The sequence below is a fragment of the Equus quagga genome, chromosome 1 (assembly GCF_021613505.1).
Source record: "Equus quagga isolate Etosha38 chromosome 1, UCLA_HA_Equagga_1.0, whole genome shotgun sequence".
Taxonomy (NCBI): domain Eukaryota; kingdom Metazoa; phylum Chordata; class Mammalia; order Perissodactyla; family Equidae; genus Equus; species Equus quagga.
This window is the reverse complement of record NC_060267.1, coordinates 89,342,430-89,360,459: the sequence shown is the minus strand read 5'-3', so window position 1 is coordinate 89,360,459 and position 18,030 is coordinate 89,342,430. Positions and strand designations below refer to the sequence as shown.

Sequence of the window (18,030 nt, the reverse complement as noted above, 5' to 3'; positions counted from 1 at the left end):
GTCTTATCTATGCCACTCCCATTCTGGGTTCTGGGGCTGCAGCTGGTGGGACAAAGCCTGGCCTTGGACAGATGGGTAGGGAAGTGTTCTGGGACCCAGACTGGTCAGCACAGACTGGCTCTGCCACCCCTTTCTCCAGATGGCCCTATCAGATCACCCCCTACCAGACAGTCTGGGTAGTCTGGGTTTCAAGCCCTGCCCCCTTTTTGGGTGAAGGGCAGCTCTGAGAGCCCTAGGCTGAGGGCAGAAAGGCTGGACCAGAGACCATGGCTGGGGGCATGTGGGGTGCCACTACTTTCTAAGGATGAAGCTCCAGGCAAGGCTAGTAAACAACCTAGTCTTTTATTTGCCCAAGGCCAGCTGTTGCAGGCACTGAGGTCCCAAGACTTCCAGAAGGGGTGGAGGGAGGAGGGGAGAACCATCCTGCCTACCAGGTACTGCCTGCCCCGATCCTGCTTCCTGCAGGAGGTGGGAAGGGAGAGAAAGTCCACATTTGTGCCATCAAATATCACCCCAGTTTTCAGATACTATAAATATTCAGTTGTTGAGGAGGAAACTGAGGCACATTGACCCTCCCCCCCAGGCCTCTATTTGCCAGTCCAAGGGTCAGCCTACTCCCTCCCTCTCTCCAGAATGAGCTGCAGGCAGCCTTTTGCTGGGGGAGGGTCTCAGGAGCCCATCTGGTGGCCCGTGGGGGGGGAAGGCCAGCCAGGGTCAAGGGCTGGGGATGAGGGGAGCAGGAGGAGGGGTGTGGTTGGAAGAGCAGCTGCTGGGTGGGGGGAGGGGGTCAGCACTGAATAGGGGACCCCAGCTGGGGTTCTATAATGATATCAGTGGGGGACAGGCAGAGCCCTTGGCTGTCCAGATGGGGAAACTGAGGCGGAGACTCCTGTACTCTTTGAGAAGGGAGGGGCCTCCCACGAGCTATTTAGGTTCATTCGTCTTCCCCACTGAGACACTGCAGCCCAAGAGCTGGTGCGACTTGTCAATGGTCAGTGTTTAGGCTGAGACACAAGGAGTGGAAGGCGGCTGGGTCACCTGGGCGCAGAGCCCCTCCACTCTTGACAAACCAAGGGCACCCTCCCCCACTTCGGCTGCTGGGAGAGGAAGTGCCGGGCTCAGGCGCCTGCCCGCCTGTCTTCCCTGCTCACGTGCCTGAGAAAGGCTCATTTTTAGCACCTGGCCTCTTTTCCCTGCCTGGAGGGAGCTCAGGGGACAGAGCAAGGAAGAAAGCAGCCAAGGGGGACAGGGAGATCTGGAAGCAGGGCCCAAGGGAATGTCTGATTGTTCTCTTCTCGCCACCCCAAGGGGACCGAGGCAGAGAGGAACCCTTAGCCACCGTGCAGCGTGGATATGAAGAGGATGCTGTCCTGGTCCTGAAGCTGGTAATCCAGCTCACCCTGGTCCAGAAGAGAAATGGGGAGGAGACCATCAGGGGCGCTTTTCCCTAGGTTTCTCCCTAGGTGTTGGGAGGGCAAGGGGGAAGGCCTGGCTGCTTTGGGAGAGAAAGAATCTAACAGAAAAACGGGTACCCTATACATTAACTTGCAAATCTCCAGGAGGGAGGAGAGCTCCCCACTCCCCCCAGCTCCCCAGTCCTTCCTCACTTGGGGTGGGAGACTTGAGTAGCCTCAGTCTGGAGGCCAGGGTGGGAGAGGATTATCTAGCCACCCCATTTGGGCCTGATGAGAGGCCCAAGGTTTTCCTACTGAAGCACTGAGGGGAGGGTTGAGGGAGGGAGGTCCCCTGAGGTACTGACCAGCAGTTCCCAGTCGGCGTCGTTAATCAGCACCAGGATTCCTGGCCGCCTGTGGGAAAGATGGAGGTGAGCAGCAGGGAGTGAAGGGCAGGAGGCTTCAGGAGCAGGGGTGGAGGGGCTTGGACCTTTGGGCTGCAGTAGAGTGTGGTGGGAGCCTTTCTTCCTGAGGTTCAGGTTAAAGACGTCCCAGGAAGTGGAGGCGACAGTCTGAGTCTAAAGGAAACCAGGTTAGGGGCCAGCCCAGTGGTCGAGTGGTTGAATTCGTGCGCTCTACTTCGGGGGCCCAGGGTTTCACCGGTTCAGATCCTGGGTGCGGACATGGCACCGCTCATCAGGCCACGCTGAGGCGGCGTCCCACATGCCACAACTAGAAGGACCCACAACTAAAAATACACAACTATGTACTGGGGGGCTTTGGGGAGAAAAAGGAAGAATAAAATCTTTAAAGGAAACCAGGTCAGATAGTCATGGTCTTTGGGGCCAGATGGGAAAAGTGCTAATTCCAGCACCACCTCCCAGACCTCGGGCTGGTCATTTTGTTTCTCTGAGTGTCAGTTTCCTCATCTGAAAATGGGGTAAATTACAGTGCCTTAACCTCAAGGTCTGTGAGCATGTAATGGGATCATGCGTGGGTGCTTGCTTGCCAGTGGTGTCATGGTAACCAGGGGCAGCAGCATATCCTCCAGGGGTCTACCCTCACTCTCCTAGGCTTCCCACAGGCCTGTGCTGGAGAGGAGGCTCTCGGCTCTTCTGGATCAGGGAAGCCTGCCAGAGGCCCCGAGTACCGGAGCCCCCGAGAGCAGCCCTCCCTGGAGTGAGGCAGGCTAGGTTGACATTTGGATGGGCACCTCAGCCTGGCTCCTGCTGGCAGTGGCCCAAGGAGAACTGCTGTCCTTGGGGGTGGCCTCCATGACTGCTGGACCATGACCTGAGCCAGGGCTTGGACGGCAGCCCTAGCCCCCAGGGCTTGCTGGTGACCTCTGCTTCAACGCAGATGAATGAGTCCCACAAGTGCCCTGCCCGCCTCTTTCACACATTAGGCTGGCCTTGCTGTAGAAGTAAAGTGACTTCTTGGCACATGGAACCTGGCTCTCTTCCTAGGAGGCTGAGCTGGGCCTGGAACAGGTGTAGAAGCTTTGGGCTGGGGGAAGGGGTGTCCCCAGTGAGCACAAATGTGCGTGTGTGCATGTGCACACATGCATTCATGTGCACATGGGCATAGTGACTCCCTGGAATCCCAGACCTGCACTAGATGCTCCAATATGGCATCTACTAGCCACATTTAAATTTAAATTTAAATTACAATGATGTAAAACTGAACATTTAGTTCTTCAGTCACACCAGCCACATTTCAAGGGCTCAACAGCCTCACGTGCCTAGCAGCTACCATATTGGACAGCACACATATGGAACATTTCCATCACTGCATGAAGTTCTACTGGGATAGCACTGTCCTAGATTGTCGAGGGATAAAAGGGACCTTGGGCAGCATCTTTTTCTCAGTACTCTCTGTATGGAGAGAGTAGCTGAGGCCCAGAGTAGTGAAATAACTTGCCTAAGATTCCACAGTACGTTTGTAGCAACTAGAAGTGCGAATTCAAGTTTTTTGAGAAATTTACCAGTCTCTTGACCTAAGCTTTTCAAAAGTCCAGTGTGGTAAAAAGAAAACTGAAAATAACCCTCTGATGGAGCTGGGTAGCAGCTCTTTCCTCCAAGGAGAAGGGGAGAAGGAAGAGAATGGGACTGCAGAGGCTGCGGTGGAACCCAGGCCAGGCCCCAACCTCCTGCCCTCTGCCCAGCTCTCTGACAGAAGGGAAGAAAGGGACTCACACGCTGTCTCCCTGGATGAACAACTCCGGCCGCTCTTTCAGCAAATTCTTCTTGATCCAGACAAGGAGGTTCCGGATGTCCCCTGGAGAGGAAAGCACAGAACAACCTATTGTCAAATCCAAATGATTCCTGGTCTCTAGAGCCTTGTCTGGACCAGAAGGAAGTGAACATGGGGCTCACAGGGTCTCTTTCAGACCAAGCTGTCATGGCCCTTGAACTTGTGGATTCCCAAGGCGAGGAGATGGGTTAGGAGAGGCCAGTGACCTGCCAGAGGGGTCTTCAGGGAAAGTGGCACCTGGCAGTGCTGAAGGCTTGAAGAGGGAATGGGGACTCAAGGGAGACAGCAGGAGGGACTGTCACATCTGGAACAGTTGGGAGACAGACCCTAACCCACAAGTCCTGGAAGATGGTCTGAAACTGCCACGGGTAGGCTTCTGAGAGGACCCTTTATCTCTCCAGCTAGTCCCAGATGGGGAGGACTCGACTTTGCACTGGAGAAGTCTGCATATATTTCCCTTTGTGAGGGAAGAAAAACAATTGCTGAGCTGATAACATCAGTTAATTTCCTCCGGCAGAGGGAAAGAAGGATCCTTCACCAGCCAGAGATGCTGACAAATCACTGGCTCTCTACTCCCCCTGCACAGAGCCCCCTAGGCTGGGGGCAGCCACCTTGAAGAGGCAAGAGGTTCAGGGTCGAAAGGGCCTCTCCTGCTCAGCTAGACACCGAGATCTGCCTCTTTGTGGTTCTCGTACAGCCACCAAGCTCTTTGCACATCACGTGGGGCTTCAGAGCCACCTGTCCCCAGGGTCACCCCTCCATTCCTAAAAGCAGAGTCCCAGGCCACAGCACCCTGAACCCTGACTTGCTAAACTCCTCGAAACCTGTGGCTCTCAACTATCCACTCTTCAAACGGACCATCTCCTGAGGCAACTTGAGGACGGAAGGTCCTGGGAGACCCCTAGTCTCTGGGAAGCCAGGAGGGGTTTGGGGCTAGCTACCCCCATCCTGAGTCAGTATCTCACAGGGGTCTGCTGTCCTGGACCCATGGCCAAGACAAAGCTCAGTGGCTACACTGGAGAAGGGTTTCTCTGCTTAGACTTGGAGTCCTGGCGTGGAGGTGAGGGAAAGGCTGCTTGGACAAGGACAGGCTGAGCTCCGCCTCCATCTAGATCCAGCAGCATGTGACACACACAGCACCAGCCTTAGGCAGGGTATTCAGGCACCCTCGCTGGCCTGCATGCCACCCTTCCGAGAGGCAAACAGGCTGCCCTCCGGATGGACTGGTTCACTCTGTTCTGTGCCAACTTCCCTGGATTATACGCCAGCAGAACACAGGGCCACAGGCAGAGTGTTCATGGACTGAGACTGCTGCCTTTCAATTTTAATTCCTACTTTTAAACAAAGCAGATCGGAATCCTCACAGTCCCTGGAGTGGGCAGAGGATAGGGAGTATTGCCTCCAACTAGCTGCAGTCCATGTGGACTCCTGGTTGGGTTTCCTCCCCGAGGCCTGCGTCTCAGAGGTTTCCCCTTGGCCTCCATCTTGGCACTGTCTGGTGTGCCGCCAGCCCATACATCTTGTGGCCGCTCGATAGAGCCGCTGGGGTCTGACACATCCATCAGCCAGCCCTGGCGGGCGGGGTTGTGCCTGTGTGTACAGAGGCACTGAGAGGGACTGGGCAGTGCCTGGCCTGAGGGCCACCAGCTGTACCTCCACAACCCTGACTGGCCTGTGCAGAACCAGGATCCAGTTTGGTAACAGCCCTGGCTCCCTCTAAAAGGAGGGGACTTGTGTTCCACTCTGGATAGGCTCGGGGGAAGGAGGAGGGCTAGTGGTCATGTTGAGGTCATCCAAGTGATGGCACCATCATGGAGTCCCAGAGGGCTGGGCTGGGGGGTGAGTCTGCTGCCGGTGCTGGCTCATTTATCATGATGCTCCTCTTTGCTGAGGTCATTCCCTCCCTCCTCTGCACCCCCCAGGCCAGTCCACATTCTTGATGGCCTGTTACCATGGTGAGGCTACCACATCACCACCCGTATTGTTCCCCTCTGCCTGGATTTGGGGGTGGGGAGAGGTGGAACTCAGCAGCTCCCTTCGCAGGCTACAAGGGGCACTCGGCCTGGCCTGAAACATACCCCCAGGGACATCTTGCTAGGCTTGCTGAGGTTCAGACAATATGCAAATAGTCTCCAAGCCAGATGGTCGGCTTCCAAAGGCACCCAGGGGAGGAAGGGTTAAGCAGAATCAGAAGCTGGTGGCTTGGGGACGGCTCTGGGGAATCTCACTTTCATGTTCCCCTGTGTGCTCCTGCCTTCCCACTCCTACTGAGGGGTTTCCCTCCTGGGATCCCATGCATTCATTCACAAGACAAATATTTATTGAGCAACTACTATGTGCCAGGTGCTAGCGAAATGGTGGCAAGCTAGACGGACACAGAGCCTACCTTTACGGAGCTAACAGGCCAGCAGGGGAGACGGACGTTACTTATTTAATTAGCTGTGACAAATGCTCTCTCCTTTGTGTGGGACCAGTAAAAGCTTTTCTGAGTATGCTAACATTGAAGCTGAGGCCTAAAGGATGAGTAGGGTGGGATAGGGGAGCATTCCAGGCAGAAGGAAGAACATACAGGAAGACCTGAGGCAGAATAGAATTGGCAGATTCAAGGATTCAGAACAGAGAAGGCAAGAAGATCAGCATGGGACGAAGGCAGGCAGCAGCGAGGGGTCAGATTACCCAGGGCATGGGTGGGCCTCAAGAAGAGGCCTGCTCTGGAAGAGGCCTCTCCCTCCTCAGAAACTCCAGGGGCATTTACCAAGTGTGTGCTCTGGGTACAGAACTGCACTGCCCAGGCCTGTGCTCCATGTTTCTCTGCCCTGAAATGTGTAACAAGAAATGGCTGGGGGCCTGCCCGGTGGCACAGCAGTTAAGTTCGCACGTTCCGCTTCGGTGGTCCGGGGTTCGCCAGTTCAGGTCCCAGGTGCGGACATGGCACGACTTGGCAAAGCCATGCTGTGGCAGGCGTCCCACATATAAAGTAGAGGAGGAGAGGCACAGATGTTAGCTCAGGGCCAGTCTTCCTCAGCAAAAGGAGGAGGATTGGTAGCAGTTAGCTCAGGGCTAATCTTCCTCAAAAAAAAAAAAAAAGAAATGGCTGAAATGTACAGCATTATCACCACTAGAGTGTGTTCTGAGGACACAGCACCAGCCACAGCACACAGCACAGAACCTCAGAGATAAAACACCCTTGAGATGTTTGCTAAGCATGGGGACAACTGTGGAGGGAAGGGGGGACAGGTTAAGAACAGGGACTCAGTCCTGGTTCTGAGTTTGACTCCATCACTTCCCAGTTATATGACCTTAGGCAAGGAATTCTCTGAGCTTCCCTCTTTATACATCGGGAGTGGTAAGAATGTTTAACAGGGTTGTTGTGAGGCTCAAATAAGATGAGCCATATAAAGTCCTTGGCACTGTGCCTGGAATATCAGTGCTGTGCTGCTTCTATGATTCAGAGGAAGAACCTCTACCCTTCCACCTCTCTTGACGCCGAGAAGACACCAGAGTTTTATCCTGACAAGACCACGCTGGCCCGGCTCCAGGACACACACCAGGCCCTAGCACCATCTGCGTGGCCCCTGGAGTAAACCAACCAGGCTGGTGAAGTCAGTGGCTGGCAGGAGGGAGCCAGACTGGGCTAGCCCGGCCTGAGAGCCCCCAACTAATCCCCATGCCCGCCCCCCCAATCGCCACCAGGTGCTGTATTTCCCTGACCGATAGTGGCATGCCACACTCACCGTGTCTTCATCACTATCTTCCTCAGCTAGCCAGAGTGGGAGGCTGGCAAGCCCACAGTACACCAGCACACGCCCCTATAGTGCTCACAGATTTTATTACAGGGACAGTGGTGGCAGCAGTGGCTTCAGCCTAGCCCACCCTCACCTGCTGTTTCTGGCCCAGAAGGGGGACGGGCAGGCTCACGGCCCAGCAGCAGAATCCTGGCAGCCTGGGGACATGCTCAGACAGCTTTGGAGGATGGGGTAGTCAACCATTAATCAGACAGTGCTGGGACTGGCTGGGGTTTTCTGTGGAATACACCACCTTTCCATCAGAAGCTGGAGAGGGAATGAGGGGATTGGGAGAGTGGTGAGGGGGCCCCAGACACTGGCCTTCCCTCCATTTTAGATGTTCAGACCCCTAAGATGCTCCCAGGACAAACCAGGTGGAAGGAACCACATTCCGAGGCTGTGGATGCTGGAGGCTATACCGGCCCTGGGCACGCAGCACCAGAGGAGGGAGACAAGCCCCCTAATACGAGGTTTTCAGTGCAGGACTCCCCGGGACCTAGCCTGCCCATTTGGGGAAGAACAAGTGGTGGGAGCTGCTGCTCTGTAGGGCGGTGGTCAGGAATTCGGATTCTGGAGCTGGAAGGCTCTGGGCTGTGTGCTAGGTGGCCTTGGGTAGGAAGTCACTTCCCTCTCTAAGTCTCAGGCTCATCCTCTGACAAATAGGGATAATAATTTGAACTCCGAAGAGGCTGTGAGGATTCAGGCACAACGCCAGCAGCAGGCCCGGCACAGCATCAAAGTCACAGGACAAAGGTCCATTTGCCTACAGTGACAGAACTCTTTACCCTCTGGGCTGCCAGATCCTTCTCCCAAAGGCTGCTGGCAAAGGGGCACCATGCACGCCCCTCCTAGAGAGCACCTACAGAGGCTCCCCCCAGAAGCCCTAGTCTCAGTGGACTTGTCCTTGTCTGGGGCCACTGACCACCCACTGTAGCAGGGCCTCCAACGACGTCAATCCTAGATTCTTGGGCCAAAAGAGAATAATCTCAAGGTCTTATCTGATATTGAATCTGGCTGCAGCAGACCCTCGTCCAGCCTCTCTTTGAATACCTCCAGGGAGAACTCTTCTCCCAACCAGAAATCTGTCTTCCTGTCACTCCTACCCACTGAGCCTGGTTGGTCCAGGGGGACCACACCAACCTATGTGGCCCCTCTTCCCACACCACTCAGCTTTGAGGGAGATGGATCCCCTAAGTCTCCTCTTCCATAGGTTAACCTGCTCCTGTCCCCAGCAAGTCCACCAGGCTCCAAGACAGGGCTCCTCTGGGAGCCCACCCTAGGCCTTAAGTTGAAAAGGGAGAAGAAAGAGCTGGGATGGGGGGAGTAAAAGAGACGAGAGGGTAGAGGGAACATCAGAGGGTCCATTTACAAGTGAATGGGGTAAGAAAGGAGCAGTTTGTGGGCTAAACTGGCCTCAGAAGGAGGTTTACAGATGTGTGAGGGGACGCTCCTCATTGTTTAATTAAGCAGAAAGTGGATCTTTTCAAAAGCAATTTTGCACAGGGACTGGGAGGGGTGAGGGGAGAGGAGGGCAGTGGGGAGGGGATCAGCAAACAGGCCCCAGAGCAGAGAAAGGAACAGCTGGCCCCAGAGAGGCTGTGAAATGCATGCTAAGCAGTTTAAAGCTCCCGGGAGCTCCCTCCAGCTCCTGCCCTCCCTTACCAGCCACCCTTTAATGTGAGTGGAGCCAGCAAGGGGCACAATGGCAGGGCAGAGGACGAGGGGCAGGGAAAGATGAGGCAGACCTGTCTCCTCCTGGGGCCAGGGCAGGTAATGAACGCACTGGGACAGTCTGTCCCTCGATGTTCTGGGTTTGCTCTAGGCCACTGACCAACCACGGGCTGGAAGCCTAGAGTTGAGGGGATCCTTGAAGCATAAAAACCAGCTCCGAGCGGCCACAAGCCCAAAGCTGGTGGGTACGTACCAACCCCTGCCAATGAAGGAGGTGCCCTGCTCCAGGAGATGGCTTTTAAGATGTTCCCCCTACATGCACAACCTCTCACTGGATCAGCGTGCCCTGCTTCACAGAATTGAATACTTACATCCGGAAGCAACTTTTCTGAACTGTAGGTGTCAAATAGATAACCAGCTCGTTAAAGACTAAATCTAGCCCAACCCCCCGTTTTACAGATGGGAAAACAGAGGCCTGTAGAAATAACTGATTTGCAATTGTTCACGGCCAGGGCTTCTCTCTTGCAGTCTCATCCCTTTTTGGCCTTGGCCACCATCTTCTCCTAAGCTGGCTGGGTTGGAAGCTCTCCCCTGGCCCAGAACCCAGGGCCCTGGAGTCCCCTTGTTTGTAAGACTTGTCACAATCCACAATCTTATGGCTGCTATTTTCTCTGCTGGAGTCTCCAAGACCTGCTTGGCCAAGTGGCAGCCCCTGGGCTGGGAAGGCTGCCAGACAACAGATCTGGGCACAAGCTTGGGGGAAAAGTAAGACTCTCCCAGTGACACCAGGCCCTGCCTTCCCGTTGGGCTCCCGTGTGCCAGGGTAAGGCCTGGCAGCCGCCAACTGGCTCTGCGGCTGCGATGTGACCCATGCCTTGGGCACAGCAGGGCAAAAATGGGAATAAGAGGTAGAGATCCACAGCCAAGGGCCCAAAGACTGAGCAAAGGGGCCATTTTGACTGCCCCCTCTGCTTCCTTTTCTTTCATCCCAGAGAGGGGAAGAGAGGCCCCCACCTGCCCCCTAGTCGGTGGAGGGAGGATGAGGGCTCACAAACCCAGTCTGAGCCCAGCCTCCCTACTGGAGCAATTCTCGACGGGTCACTCACTCTCTGAGGTTTGATTTCCTCGATGATAGATAGTATCTACTGGGGTTATTAGGAAAATCAAAATAAATAGCTGTTGAAGGCATGAATGAATGAATGAAGGTGTAAAAAACCAGAAAAGACATTGCAGGTATGAGACGTTATGTGATTCAGGGAACCTCTTGGGATAAATGATGATGGGTCAGTGGCACAGTGCAAGGACTGTGGAGACCCTGAAATCTGGTTCTGAATCGCAGCTCTGCCATTTAAATAACTGGACGACTTGGGGTGAGACCCTTGACATCTCTGAGCTGCACTTCCACTTTTTATTTAGCTATTTAAAAAAAATTTTTTTTTTAGATTTTATTTTTTTCCTTTTTCTCCCCAAAGCACCCCGGGATATAGTTGTACATTCTTCGTTGTGGGTCCTTCTAGTTGTGGCATGTGGGACGCTGCCTCAGCGTGGTTTGATGAGCAGTGCCATGTCTGCACCCAGGATTCGATCCAACGAAACACTGGGCCGCCTGCAGCGGAGCGCGCGAACTTAACCACTCGGCCACGGGGCCAGCCGCTAGCTATTTATTTTTAAAGATTGGCACCTGAGCTAACATCTGTTGCCATTATTTCTTCTTCTTCTCCCCAAAGCCCCCCAGTATATAGTTGTATGTTCTTAATTCTAGGTCCTTCTGGTTGTGCTACGTGGGACGCCGCCTCAGCATGGCTTGAAGAGTGGTGCCATGTCCACACCCAGGATCCAAACTGGCGAAACCCTGGGCCGCCAAAGCAGAGCACGAACTTAACCTCTCGGCCATGGGGCTGGCCCCACTTCCACTTTTTAAAATGGGAATAATAACACCAAGGAATTTGTGACAATTATTTGTACAACCAACTGGGGTTTTGCTTACCATGCCAAACTCAGCCTGTGCCCCTCATGACACTGGCCTCCCTTCAGTTCCTTGACCACCCTGAGGACTTCCGCCCAGAGGGCCATCGCAAGTGCCGCCGCCTTTGCTAGGAATGGACCCCATGCACCTCTGCTCTCCCTTCAATTTATTAGGCTGGCTTCTTCTCATCCTTCAGGCCTTAGCCTGAAAGTTACCTCCTTAAAGAGGCCTGTGCTCACCACCTGATGTCTCATTCAGAGCCCCCTTTCTTATCCTCGTGCCACTGACCACCACTTGCAGTTATACAGTTACACGTGTGTTTGTTCACTGCCTGGCTCCCCTTCCATCACACTGTAAGCTCTGTTAGGGCAAGAACCACATCTGTATTCACTACTGCATACCCAGCAACCAGTACAGTGGCTGGCACAAAGGAAGAACTCAAAAAAATACATGCCAACTACAGGGAAGAATAAAGTACTTACTACCACACCTGGCACTTGGTGAGCATTCAGCCAATGGATAAATGAAAAGAGCAGGAATTATTACACTTGTGGACTTTCAAGTCAAGCAAATGCAGGAGAAATAAATCATAAGTTGTGATATTTTAATAATTCCCTGGCCAGGTCTTTAAGGCTGAATCTTTGTGAGGCTTCTTTTAGAGCCCCTTGTTCCCTCCCAAGGCTGTGTGGCCATCTGTCAAAGTAAGAAACAGTCACTTTTATCACCCTGGGTCTTCCCCAATGAGGGACACACCCAATCCTACAACCCTGACATTTAACCCCAGCCTCATGCCCACCCTTAGCTCAAGGGGGCAGTATCCTGTTCCTTGGTGAGTGTCCCCCAGCCTCTGAATGTGGCACACAGACCCACCCTGTGCTACGGCTCTCCAACCCAAGGGAGAGTCAGAGGCAGCGTTGGCAGCCAGTGAATTTGGGCAATAATTGATTTCTGGCAGATGTGTGCCCCATTCCAAAAGAATCCTGTCAAACCTTACTTAACCACTTTCTGGTGCCTGCCTCCAGGAACTCATTCCCTTGCCTCTTCATAGGTTTGATTTCCTCTTCTTCCCAGAAGTATCTCAGCCTTAAGTAAGCTGGGCTCCCATTCCTGAGCATTCTGCTCTCGCTAGGATCCACCACTGGGGCTGCAAAGCACCTCCACAGTTGCAACATCCAACATCCCTTTCAGCTACTCTGATATTTACCAAGCTGGACCTCTGCAAGTGAACTCTTCAAAACCCTCCAATTTGAAGGCAGGGACTGACTCTCGTTCATGTCTGTCTCCCCAGTGCTGGTACATGGTCTGCCCCACAGGAGGTACTTAGTATATATTGGTTAAAGAAAGATGAACAAGTACAGTCATGCGCTGCATAACAACATTTCGGTCAACGACGGACCACATATATGGCAGTAATTCCATAAGACTAGTAACATATAGCTTAAGTGTGTAGTAGGCTATACTACCTACTTGTGTAAGTAAGTACACTCTGATGGTCACACAGCGACTCAATCGCCTAATGACACATTTCTCAGAACGTATCCCCATTGTTAAGCAATGCATGACTATATTTGAATGAACAAATGAAAAAACCCCACTGTCTCCTTTAGTCAACCTCCGTCCTCCAACCTCCTTTTTGGCTGGATACTTTTCTTCCCATCTAAACCCTCTTACCATAATGTAAGCCCATCTGCATTGTTCCATTCTCAGTGAAGGTTACCACCTTCATGAGAACATCTGTCTGCTGCCATCTAATAATAACAGAGGCACATATAATAACATATAATAATTAATATAATATACTATATTATCGATATTATATTAATATAATTATATTGCATTTATATAAATAATTATATTAATAAACATTAATTAATATATAATTATATTAACATATTATATTACAATAATATAATAATAATAGAGTTCTCCTTTTAGCAACCCTGAGACAGGGATTACCATCCCCACTTCACAGGTAAGAACACTAAAGCTCAGAAAGGTGCGCTCGCTGAACTAAGGTTCTAAGGGCATTCAAACTCAAGTCTGTCTGAATACAGAACCTGCACTTGTAAGGACTAAGCTACGCCATCTCCCTCCGACAAAGCTGGTTGATCCCAGAAAGGATGAGGGGAGAGTACATGATGATCCTCTCTCTTCCTCCCTCTCTCCTCCCTCCGCACCGTCCAGGGAAATCTTACTCATTCCCACTTGAACGGGGCTGAGTGACCCCTGTAGAGCAACTCCTGCCCATGGCCCCCAGAGAGGGGCTCAGAAAGCCCATACTCACAGGGTTCCTCTTGTCCAGGCAAGGTGACCTGATGTTTCTTTACACCATCAAACAGGAGCTCCGCGCCGCCTCTGAAAAGGAGGGCCAGAGAAAGACAGCCAGGTGAGCTCCTGCAGATGCCTAGCTGAGACCGAAAACTGAGGAGGCGGCTGGTACCAGAGGCCCAAGAGACGCAGAGACCGACATGTGAGAATACCTTGGGTACCAGTACCTGATTCTCAAAAGTGACTTCCTGACGTAGTAAAGTAGGATAGAAATAATTTTTACTAAGATTAAAGTATCCAAATTTGCAGACTCTTGTTTTTACTCCTCTGCTTTCTCAAGAGGCGGCTTAGCTTACAGGTGCATATAGCACAGGCCGTGGGGCTGTCGCCCCAAGATGGAAGCCAAGGTCCACCTCTGCCTGACGGCAAGACCTTGGGCACATGACTCCATCTTCTCGAGCTTCAGTCTTCCCATCTGCGAAAATGTTGAGAAGCCACCATAAGGCAGGCTGGAGACCCTGTGTCTCTAGAGGTTTCCTCTGACGAGGTGGGGGTGTGAAATGCCCCTGCTTGTGCCACCACTGCTGGCCTGGTGGGCACACCACCGTGCTGGAGGATAAGAGACTCCACTGGGCTTAGCAACAACTTTGCTATTTACAAGACCATTCTTCATCTCATTTCATTCTCAGGGCATCCCGGGGAAGGAGGGAGGGAGGCAGACATTATTAACCCCATCCAATGGAGAAGGAGACTGAGGCCCAGAGAGGTTAAGCAACTTGCCTGAGGTCAGACAGGCAGTGGCTGAAGTAGGATTTGCATTCTAAGTGGTTTCTGCTCAGCCCCAGCAGCCTTGGCAGAAAAAACTAAGACTCTCCAAAGGTCAGAAAGCCCCTTGAGGGCAGAGTTTGGTTCACTTCTGTGTGTGTCACCCAGCTAAGGGGACGCTGGGGCAGCAGAGATGCTCAGAGCCAAGTCCAGAAGCCAGGGCTTATGATGTGGACACCAGGGCTCTTTCAGTGTCCCCCACTGCTTCTCCCTCTAGGTTTCCTGATTCCCATCTCAGACTTCATGTGTATCTTAACTGAGAAGGCCTTAACAGACTTTTGATGGATGCGCTGCCTCCCACCCCACCACTCTTTCCCAATTTCAGAGAACAGAGATGTCCTGAGACAGTCCACTGGTAGGCCAAGGCAAGGCAAGCATTGTCACGGGGAAAACATGGGGCGACTGTCATCCAAACAAGGTCACACTTTGTTGATGCAGAAATGTGGAGGGGGAGAGGAGGCCCATCTGTGGCCGCACGCAGGCCCATTTCAGCTGCAAGCCGGCACAGAGCCTCCATTTATCCCCTTCCAAGAGCCCCGTTCTCTCCTGGGGGGAGGTTGGCACATGCAGCAGCTGGGGTGGGGGAGGGCGACAGGCAAGGGGCTCAGGAGTTGGGGGACACAGAGGAGGGGTGGGAACTGGAGGCACTGAGACCCAGGCAAACAACCAAGAGTGGCCAAACCTGGTGGTGCCAGGCTTGGAGGCCGAGGCTGTTTTTCTCTTTACAAGTGGATAAAGGGAGAACCAGTCTGGCTCAGAGAGTGACCTGTCACCGCTGGGTTCACTAGCCCCCAAGGGAGGGGTTGGCAGTTCTGCTGTCAGCACATCTGGAGGAGAGGAAGGTACATGCATGTCCAGCCTCTGGAGTGATTCAGGGAGGCAGGCAAGGGAGCTGTTTTGGCCCCAGGAGAGAATCAAAGCTAGACTCTCTTATGTCCTAAGGAGGTGCTGTTCAAATTCAATTAAGAATTATATCTTAAGATACCTCATCTTCCCTCCACTCCCCAATTCTTGGTGGGAGTGTTTGTTGGTACCAGGGACTAGTAAAGACATTCCCAAAACTGCTATCACTTTTTCTAGTTTATCTTCATCCTTTTATCTTATAGTTTAAAATTTTTGTTTATTTATTTCCCCTCTACCTGCTGGAATGCAAGCTCTGCCTAAAATGGCCTGGCACACAGTAGGCACTCAAGAAATAGTTGCTGAATGAATGAAAATGCCCACAGCTTCCACTTCTTCTCTAATCCCAATGGGATTCCCTCCCTTTGCCGATATCTCCCAGACTCAGGAAGGAGGAAAAGGGAGAAGAAGGAATCTCACATCTGGACTGCAGGGACACAAAACACACCTGTACTACATACTGTGAATCCTGTGTGGCCTGAGAAAATGCTCTGCTAGGGACAGTTCGGGAGGCAAGACAAAGGATGGCAGTACTGACCACCGACAAGAGGGAGAGAGGTGTGAGAGGTCTTCTAGAGAGCCTATCAGAGCTGGTGGGGCCGAGAGGGACACATCTGCTCAGGGGAAAGAGGGAAAGTCCTAACCCAGACTCTTCAAGGCTCAAAGTGGAAGTCAGGGACAAAAGGGAGAGAATGATGGGCAAGGCTGCTTCTTTGCAAATCTCCCTTGGTTCAGAGTGAAGGGTGAAGGAAGTCTGCTAAGAGACACAGGAAACGAAAGAAAAGGCCAGAGGCAAAAATTATGTACTGAGACAAAGACAAAGAGAGAAGGAATCTGGGTTTGGCACACATCTTGGGCCTTCTTGGTTTCCCCGAGAAGCTGGAATTCTCATGGGACACTGTGGTGGTGGGTGGATGTGTTAGGAGCTAGGCAGATGGGTGGAGGAATGTTGACCTGCCTTGCTGGGGCTCACTATTGCTCTTGGGGGTAAGGGAGGCTGAAGCTAGAGGTGGTCAGGCCAGAAAAGGGGTAATTAAGCTAGTATGTAAGCTCTGGAGGGCAAGAACCATATTCCCTCATATGACTTCCTCACAGCTGCCAGCACAGTACCTGGCAGACAAAGACATTTCTAGTGAACAAACACCATGTCTGACTCAGTGAGAATGAAAGGTAAGCTGACTATAGATAAACCTTAACACAAGCAGTGTGCGGTTTCTCCCTTCTCAGCTCTGCTGAGGTCTATCAATGCAACAGGGATCCTCCTAGAATCACCAGGCTAAGGGGGACACGGCTGGGCCACGGGCCAGTCCAGTATCGTTACCATCAGATCCAAGGGGCCAGACAATATCGTTAATTAAAATGCACTTAACATTCAGGAGACTACCCCCTTCTAAGGGACAGAAACGCTGAACACTGGATGGCATGGACAGAGTTCTATTTATCTTTGTATCCTCAGGGCCTGGCTCACTGCCTGGCACATGGGAGACACTCAGTAAATGACTGCTGAATGAACTAGCCAGTGAAGGGAAGACATGAAAGAAACTGGGGGCCTCCAAGGGAAGGAAAGGCATTACGGGCAGAGGTTTTAGATTCCCATCCCAGACTTTCCCTTTCACATAAGCCTTGGCTTGTTTATCTTCACACACACACACACACACACACACACACACACAAATCAAATCCAGTCCCAGCTTTTCCACATGACTCTGGAAATTATACTATTCATCTCTTTGGGTCTCAGTCTCTTTGCCTTCTCTCTAAGCTCTGCAATTTCTCTCAGCTCTGAAATAATGACAGACATTCTGTTTGTAGTGGGGAGAAGACAGTGACTTGAGGAGAATTCCTCTGACCAGTGTTTCCTTAGTTATTGGCGTGTGCGCCCCAATTCCTGCACTTTTCATCCTGTGCACACCGTACTGTCAGGTCTCCTCCGCTGCGCTATCTTACTTATCCCCCTCGTTCCACCTGACTCAAGGTCTGCAGAAGGCACTCAGCAAGTTTACTGAATGTCCTGAATGGGGTTCAGGTCTGTTTAACATCGCCAAATCCTGGGATAGTGAAGAAAGGAGTCCCGTCTTGGCCACACATCCCACGAGAAACAAAGCTCCAAGAACCATATAAGTGGAATTGCTGCCTGAAGGAAGAATCAGGGAGTGAACGATGGTCCTTCTCGGTTCTAGGAGCTCTGATGCCAGACAGACGGGCCTGGTCCAAAACGGGACTGGCAAAGAAGGTAGGGAGACTGCTTGCTCAACCCTCACGCCTTTCGAGTCCAGCAGGGCACAGGGCACCCGGGAGTGCCCGAAGCGCACCTCCACGCGCGGTCGTGCGCCTCTATTCCCGGACATACGGCCTCGTCGCCAAGGGAGACCGAGCCTCTCAGACTCCGCGAGGCTGGTGGCGTAGCTCAGGGAAGGCGCCGGGAGGTTCGGAGATTCGGTCGTGACAGGCCCCAAGGCAGAGGGAGGGGAGTTCCGGGCCCGATAACTTCAATCCATCCCCACGGTGCCCCAGCTCTATGACTCACCCGAACTCCACCTCCACTGACAAGGGCGCTGCCATGTTGAGGAAGCCGAGCTCGCAGGAAACTCCCTTCAACTTCCGGCCCTCCCGCCCCACTTCCGGTCGCCGCGAACGGAAGAGGCGGCACCCGGGGGGGAGCCATCGTCCTCAGCTATTGGAGGAAGCCTCGGAGAGCGGGGCGGAGGACGGGAGGCCGCGGGCGCTGCTGGGGGCTCTTGAGTCGCTCCCCGTCTGCCGTTTATGGAGCAGTGCAGAGAGCCCGGGTGGGCTGGGACTTGTACAAGCTATCGCTGGGTGGAGGGGAGTGTGACTGTGAGCATAGTGACTGTGAGCCATATTACTGTTTATTTGCGTTAGTTACAAATGTCTCTCCAGTCCGCGCACCGCTTGGGCGAGCCTGTCCCCTCGTCTTGACCGGAGGTATAAATGACCCCCAAGTCTTTAT

General features: G+C 52.8%; 1 protein-coding gene across 1 annotated transcript; it reads right to left on the bottom strand.

Annotated features, from left to right (window-relative positions):
* Positions 1-323: 323 nt before the first annotated feature.
* URM1 (ubiquitin related modifier 1) lies at positions 324-17,669 on the bottom strand. Its single transcript, XM_046641978.1, has 5 exons — positions 17,590-17,669; positions 13,354-13,424; positions 3,590-3,671; positions 1,760-1,808; positions 324-1,400 (listed from the first exon to the last, which is right to left on the bottom strand). Exons 1-5 carry the CDS (start codon positions 17,622-17,624, stop codon positions 1,332-1,334), a joined length of 306 nt encoding a protein of 101 aa, XP_046497934.1. The 5' UTR covers positions 17,625-17,669; the 3' UTR covers positions 324-1,331.
* Positions 17,670-18,030: the final 361 nt, after the last annotated feature.

What these genes read in the sequence shown, in the direction of transcription:
- URM1 (XM_046641978.1), bottom strand. Translation starts at nt 17,624, where the DNA reads ATGGCAGCGCCCTTGTCAGTGGAGGTGGAGTTCGG. An exon ending in GCCTGGACAAGAGGAACCCT is followed by an intron (nt 3,672 to 13,353) that starts GTGAGTATGGGC and finishes TTTCCTCTCCAG; the next exon opens with GGGACATCCGGAACCTCCTT. An exon ending in TTCATCCAGGGAGACAGCGT is followed by an intron (nt 1,809 to 3,589) that starts GTGAGTCCCTTT and finishes TCTTTCCCACAG; the next exon opens with GCGGCCAGGAATCCTGGTGC.